Source organism: Heteronotia binoei, chromosome 2, assembly GCF_032191835.1.
Source record: "Heteronotia binoei isolate CCM8104 ecotype False Entrance Well chromosome 2, APGP_CSIRO_Hbin_v1, whole genome shotgun sequence".
Taxonomy (NCBI): Eukaryota; Metazoa; Chordata; class Lepidosauria; order Squamata; family Gekkonidae; genus Heteronotia; species Heteronotia binoei.
The window spans coordinates 75,215,850-75,223,613 of record NC_083224.1 but is presented as its reverse complement, the minus strand read 5'-3'; the positions used below and the strand labels follow the sequence as shown (position 1 = coordinate 75,223,613).

General features: G+C 41.8%; 1 protein-coding gene across 1 annotated transcript in view; it reads right to left on the bottom strand.

Annotated features, from left to right (window-relative positions):
* Positions 1 to 560: 560 nt before the first annotated feature.
* The window catches only part of SLC41A1 (solute carrier family 41 member 1), a 41,171-nt gene continuing 33,967 nt past the window's right edge, over positions 561 to 7,764 (bottom strand). The window contains exon 11 of the mRNA XM_060231321.1: positions 561 to 4,230. Within this exon, the coding sequence (XP_060087304.1) occupies positions 4,045 to 4,230 (186 nt within the window). The 3' untranslated portion in view covers positions 561 to 4,044. The remainder of the gene's footprint in view (positions 4,231 to 7,764) is intronic.

Below are 7,764 nucleotides of genomic sequence, written 5' to 3'. Positions count from 1 at the left end.
TACTCCTCAGTTCCCAGTTCAGATGGATGTTCCGAAGGGAAGCATGAGTAGTCACAAAAAGCCACTGACATGTCCAAGAGAATCAACAAGTCAGCTCAGTCCCCATATCTAACTATACAGGGAATGAAGGGGCACATTGGTAAGAACAATGCACACTTCAACCCTAGTACTGTAGAGATTCTACGACTTTTATTCAGATGAGCCACTGTAATGGGGCACACTTTTTTTTAAACAATTGGGACTTCTTTAAAAAACACATACACAGACACTCACTATATATGTCCTTTACCCTGAGAATCAGGGGAAGCATATGGAATTAAGGGACATAGGCAATACTGACTGTAAGAAAATGAAGGGCTCATGGGAAATGTTTTTCAGAAACAGGAGTGGTATGGTGGAGTTGGCATCATTAGACTGTGGCACACAAGAAGTTTGGACAGACCCAGAGGGGGGAAGCAGTAGGAATGGGACAAAGTCTAAAATACTGATTGGAACTTATCAGCAAAATCTTCACCTGTAGGCCACTGATATCGCAAAGAAAATAAAGTGAACCAAAAGCCTTATAAATAAATGTAATCTTTATTTTACCAAATATAATTTATCAGTTAAGTTGGCATTTGTCAATTTAGTTACAGCAACTATAAATAATTAAGAATTCTCTTAATAGAGGTGTAAACCAATCATTTTCATTTTCAGCCAGATCTAAATATACATGCATTTGAGTGCAACTGGTGAGAATAAAATTATTCTACAGGAAATTCATTTAAACACCCCATTCTTACCCCACCTTCAGCCCCACTGCAGACAAAAAAAACCAGGGATATCACCCAAGCACTCAGCTTCTGAACCTTGGGCTAAATTGTGACCAATACTAGGAGAGTTAAACACTTTCATGAGATATACAGATGTTAACTAGGGGAAAAACAATAATGTGACAAAACACTTACATGAAATTCAGTTAGACACCATGAGCTTGTGTGTCAGGTCAAGATTTAAGATGCATCCAGCACAAGCTGGTGAGACAAAGCTCATTTTAGAAGTCCAGAAGGCAACAGGATGAACGTCTCAGGCCCTCATGAATTCAGAGAGAATGCTGTAAGTTACTTTGTGAAGATCCATTCTAGACCAAAACCTAATATTTCCAAAGAGCTCTTCAGCTACTTTTGAGGATTAAATTTCAGCAGTCAGTGTCAGAAGTAAGGCAACCCTGACATTGTCATCCATATTGCTGGTATCATCTTGCAATGGAAGGATTGCCCTACAGACACCTCAGCATAGTGGTCCCACAGATTTCCTTTTCAGGGCATATTAAGCAAAAATTGCAGTGCACAGACCACAGTAAAAAAGGTCTACAGCACTAGGAATATTCTGAAGTAATCCCACTTTAAGCATTACAGCCACAGTGGTCCAACTGAGCCATTACAATGTTACTTAAGTACCAACTGTGCTACTGTTTTGATCATGCCTTCAGAATTTGAGCAGTACTGCCAAAGGCTTGAATCCTAAATCCATAATGAATGGGAAATCCATTTTGTGATCCATCTGGTACTGAGGCTGAACCAGGGTACTTGCTGCTGGCAACAGTGTCCTTATTGATCAAGTCAGGGACAGCCAACCTTCTAAAAGCAATATCCAATTAATATAAAATTGTAGCATAGCCTGTTCAGAGTTGCCAATCAATTTTGGGATCTTGGCTTTCAGAGACCTGCAATTCTTGATTCAAATATAATCACCAGCCTTCACCTTTATTTGGGAAAGAACCACATACACAATAAAGTAATATGTCGCTGTTCATGCAAAAGTAGGAAAGGGGAACTAATTGTGCAGCTGCGAAATACAGTAAGCCTGACAAAAGACAGGCATGACTTACAGCCAATTAAAATTCCAGCAACTTTAGATTTACACAATTTAATCTAATACTGAATATCCAGCACAAGACTTCCTGTCTACAAGGACACTGTTCTGAAGAACCCTTTATTAATGTGGTAAATGAAAAAGATTCCCTTTCATACATTTCATGCAAGCAAAGTTATTTAGGCTGTTTATATAAATGTGTATTGAACTGCACATACAACTGTTCCATGCGCACAACCAGCACAGAGAATAGGAGTCACTCTACAGATCAACATTCAATAAGCTAGTTGCACTTTAAAAAAAGTAATTTCCTGCTAATGCAAGTAGATCTGCGTGATTCGTTCTCCAAATTATGGTTGCCTTGGTGGTAGGCCACTTGCTGAAGAATACAGTGAACAAAACATCTGAAGTGTTTAATCTAGATTCCCAATATTCAGACTTTCTTAGGATATGAGACTTAAATGACATTCCCCAATAAAGCATTGTGTCAGTTTTTGGCCAGTGAAATGTACCTCTATAGACATAAAATAGATGAAATACTATAGGAAATCTAAAGTAAGACCTGCTATAACACCTTAGTGTCAAAAATTGAAAGATGGCACAATGCAAAGGCAAGAAACACTGTCAGTACATGTCAGTATTTAGGGAATAACAGCTCAGAAGAGCAGGCACGTATATTTAACAGAACACTGTAGTTACAGACACACAAGGTTGATGTAACCTTCTATACAAATCCTTAGCTCACATGTGAAGAGCTTTCAACCATGAATGTGTATGAAGGTCTTTACTACAAAAACAACTGCCTTATGGTATACTAGGAATAATATGATACAGGGATGGCCAACGGTAGCTCTCCAGATGTTTTTTGCCTACAACTCCCATCAGCCATGCATAAAACATCTGGAGAGCTACCATTGGCCACCCCTGAATGATAGATACTACTCAGAGCAAAGCCAGAGATCCAATGTATGGAGTTGTATATCCACCCAATAATCTTGTATCAAGTTCCCTAACTGTTGGTAGATGCAAAGCACTCTCCGTTCAGAGTGTACAAGCATGGCTTACCACACACACAAAAATATTAGACTTCTTAGTACCAGGCATCCATGATACCAAGAGTGTTCTGGATTCCAATTAGTTCATAGCTTTGCAGGTCATATGGCTCATACACAGTGTGGTCAATGAGACTCATGTTTTAAAAAGCCAAAAGATGAGTAAGCATCCAGAGTACATAATTTGCTGTGTAAAAAAGTGAAAATCTAACCTTTGAGAATGGAGATGGCCAGTTGGCAGCTTATGTTTAATAGAGTTTAATGTTTTTCAGTGAGAAATGGCATGATGCCATGGAAAAATAACTCAGACTTTTCAGGAGGCTACAACAAGATAATATATAAAATGGCAGTATCTTGATTGGTGAACCTATGATCAGCATGAACAATGGCCAGTACTAACGAGCTGAACTTTGGATAAACAAGTATTCTAGAGCTCAGCTTTCAAGGTCTTACTAGCATATTTGGAATGGTTGGTGGTAGGAAGACATATTGCAGGGTAACTTAATGTCCATTAAAGATCTCATTCATCAGCAAAGGGAAAGATGTAATACACTGCAACAAACTCCATATTTGCTATTTGCATGATGGTCAAAGGCTTGTGGCCAAATCAGAGAGAACACTATTAGTGCAGACAAGCAGGAAGTGGATATGCAATAAGTATGTAATAACCACAAACCATTTAATCAGTTTCAGAACAGTTAGGTGAAGAACTCTTGCCCTCAGTTTAATAACAAAATAAACCTGAATTGTATCTGAAACATTTTTAAAAAATAGACAAACAGGTGGCCCTTTACATTTAGTGTCCCATGTGGATGCAGAATGAGGAAGTGGGGTTTCTTTAAAATCTGAATTGCTGATCCATTTTCTGTTATATTCTATTAGTTTAGACATTATGAAATTGCACTTGGTGATTCTCTTTACACTTTTTTGTTTTGCCCTTAAAACTACTTTTTCCTGTACAAACTTGGCTTGAAATATAAACCACATAAAATTCCCATTGAAAATAATGAGAATCCAGTATCAAAGTTAAAGTCCCAAAGAGAGACAAAGGGTGGCCAGCAAGGCTTGGGGGAAGGGGGGAGGGATGTCATGGAAGGGGAAGAGCTGGGAAGTGGAAAAAAGTCAAGGAAGGGTGCCTTTAATCCCCCACATCTGTGTCCCGGTCGCCAATGAGCCATAGGATGTGGAAACTGAGTGCCAAGAAACCTGTCCCAAGCAAGTCACCTAGCGCTGTTAAATATGGAATTGAAAAGTTGTCTGGGTCCAGGCCTCTGCCCCACATCCAGTGAACCATCCAGTCAGCAATGTAGAGAAGAATGAAAACCTGGAAGGCAAAACGTGGTTGCATTAGTCATGGGCCTTTATCTTTTACATGCTATTCCTGTCCCCGGCCAATTTCTGGTTTCATACAAAGAGGTTATCCAGTCACTCATAAGAATTAGTCACTACACAATTTATTTGGGCTGGACACTAGCAGGGGGACAGGCAGACAGATATGGAGGGTAAAATCCCCACTTCAAATGCCAGAGTAAACAATGGTAACTAGTTATTTGGTGCACACCAGCTGCTCCTCCTGCCTGGCCCACTCAATCTCTTCAGCACATGAACTTACCAATCAACATGGCAGGAGCTGCACCTCAACAACAGCCACTGAATAAACCACTAACCCTGTTGATGTGACCCCTGCTTGCTATTCTCTCCTCTTGCTGGGAGGGAGACGAGACACACAGAAAGGTCACCCTAGAGAAGTGGAGAGAAGCCAAGGCCGCCACTGGCTTCCTCATTCACTTTGTGGCTGCAGCTGTTGTCCTATAGCAGGAGTTGTTTCTCTCTGATCTCTGCAAATAGTGTCTGAGTGCATGGGTATACCTGCACACATAAAGTACTTCATTGACAGAGGCACTGTGCATAGAAAGTTTTCAGAAGAGAAGGTTTACTGGGTGGTCAGGAAGTTATTCATCTCTCACTAGCAGCACTGCAGGCACCAGCTATTAAGTGCTGTGACTGTCCCAGAGTCACAGTTCTTACTGAAACAGACGCTTTACCTTACGGGCCTCTGACCACATTCTGAATGCTGCATTTTGGGAATGACAGCTGTATTAGGGGAAACTCCCTGTACAGAGAACATGGGAACTTTACATTTCAGATGAGTTTACTAGCCAGCCAAAGCTTCTTTCCAACTTCTTAAGCGCCTGTGAGCTTGTCAGGGGGTTGCAGCCTATATTTAGCACCTGCATTTCTCTTCCTGATGATTCATTTCCACCAGCTTTAGTTTGGCTCCAACCCCACCCCCATACAAACACAGCTACTTCAACAAACACTGAGTGGGAAGTCAGAATAGGTTGGAAGATCCTCTCCCACACTGTTTGCCCAAGAATTATGCAAAGCCCAGATGCCACAGCAGACAGCTGAGAGTAATCAGCATCTCCAACATTTTTTCACAATGACTCCCACTCCATCATTCATTGTCCCCAACTTGTCAGCCTGTAGTTGTAGAAAATAAGGTGTGGTCAAGGGGGAGAGGAAAGTCAAAAGAGACACGGACCACCTTGCCTTCCTGCAGGCAAGTCAATTAGTGGACAGGCAGCTGAGAGCAGAGGTGTCTAGTTCATTTTGTTGACTGTACTGACTCACTATGTGTAAGCCACCTTGAATATGCCTCCTACCTTAGGGAACTTTATGCCCATCCCACCCCCCCACCTTTCCCAGCACAAGTAATTCCACGGGTCCCCTTTCATCTCTGCATTTCCCCACTACACTAGCAACAACTTTTCTCTCTGCAACCCTGGAAGCATTTGTGTGTGTGAAGCAGGGTTTCTTCCCCACATAGAGAGAGGTCCACCCCAAAACATACATAGAATCATAGAACCACAGAGTTGGAAAGAGCCATACAGGCTACCTAGTCCTACCCCTTGCTCAATGCAGGATCATCCTGACAAGTGTTTTTCCAGCCACTGCTTAAAGATTGCCAGTGAGAAGAAACTCACCATCTCCCTAGGTAGCTGATTCCACTGCTGAACAACTCTTACTGTAAAAAAAGTTCTCTAATACCCAGCTGGTACCTTCTCACCCCTAATTTAAACCCACTGTTGAGTCCTCTCTTCTGCTGTTAACAGGAATAGCTCCCTGCCCTCCTCTAAATGACAGCCCTTCAAATATTTAAGAGTGCAATGATGTCCCACCCTCAACCTCCTCTTGAACACTCTCAAGTCATTTGGCCTTTCCTCGTAGGGCTTATACACATAAAAGCTCTCCAATGAACTGGAGCCACCACCCTCAAAACTTGCTCAATGCACTGCAAAAATCATGACCCCTCCACAGATTCACCAGCCACCTGTCAATGACTCAAACTCCTAAATCAGCCCTTTTCTCCCACCACGTCTGTGTGATTGATCCACACCAATCCACTCTCCTTCAAATCCCAAGTCTGACCACTCCTTTCTTGCGCTTCAGTCCTACTTAGAGACCTGACCTTCCAGAAAGACACACATACACCCCAAGGAGCATGGGGAATAACATCTGAGAGACTCAGGTTCATAAGCCTCCCCTTCCATGGAAGTTGCTGGGTGACTTTGGGCCAATCACTCTCACAGCCTAGCATACCCTGCACAGTTGTTGAGAGAACAAAGACAGAGATGGGGAGAACAATACTTTAAATTGCTTGGGTCCCCATCTGGTGAGAAAAGCAAAATACAGATACCTAGAAAATAAGAATGATGCAACAAAATCTCATTAAGTTTTTAAGGTGGCTCAAGTTTCCTGTTTTATCAGCCTCCCTGCTTTTGCAGGCCACCCCCTCCAACACAAACACTCATCACCTTCTCTCACCCCAACCACTGATTCTCCTCCCTCCCATGGCTTGACAAGTAGAGTTCCCACCATGCACCCCACTGCATGCACTTCAACCTTTCCGAGGCCCTCCCCTCCAGTCCCTTACACATCTCCCCCCCCCCCCCCCGATATACTCTGGCATTCCCATTCCTTCACTTCCCCTATTGCCCATTTCCATCAGCATATCCATCACATAAATGACTCCCTCCCTCCCATCTTCTTTCCCTCCTCCCAAAGGGCAGCTTCTCTGGCATTGTGGCCACCCCGTCTCTTCTTTGCTTGGGGCCGGATAACAGACCTAGAGGGGTCAGTTCCATCCCCCAGGCTGTATGTTTGATATCCCTGGTTTAGAGTTTTACTTTCAAAACTACCAGCCCCCACACCCAAAAAATACTCCATAACCTCATTTTACAAGACATTCAACAGTCATCCTAAATTATTAGTACCAGAAGTATCCCAACACCTGTTGTTCTTTTAATGGTAGTTTAATCTCTATTCAATTACAAAGCTGAGCAGCTCCAAGCTATTTGTGTGTGGGGGGGAGGGGGGGAGAAGAATCAAAACAAAGCGAACATTACACATAATTTGTAGGTTGACATGGAAACTTAATCAGAACTTCAGATTGCATAATTTATTCTGCATTTTAAACTACTATATATAATTTATTCATGTTTTGCTAAAACTGAGTATCACTGACTTATATTGAAGCTCAGAAAGTCCAGGTCTTAGAGAATTATCTGTTACAAAGCTTATTTCTCCCATTGTTTTGGATTCCAAGGGTTCTCTAAAGTAATTCCAAGCATGTATTTGCAGCTGTAAGGGCTAGATTTTTTTTTTTTTAAAAAAGGTACTGAGATTTTCAGGGGGAAGCACACTGAGTTCAGGAAAGGAAATTTCACATTACCCTTTTAACAATTATCATAGGGAGAGGAATAGAAATAAATAGGATAACAAAAGATCCAAGCAAAATGTGTTTTTTTAAGCAAATGACAGAAAAGTACTGCAGTTGTTTTAAGTGTTTATTTTG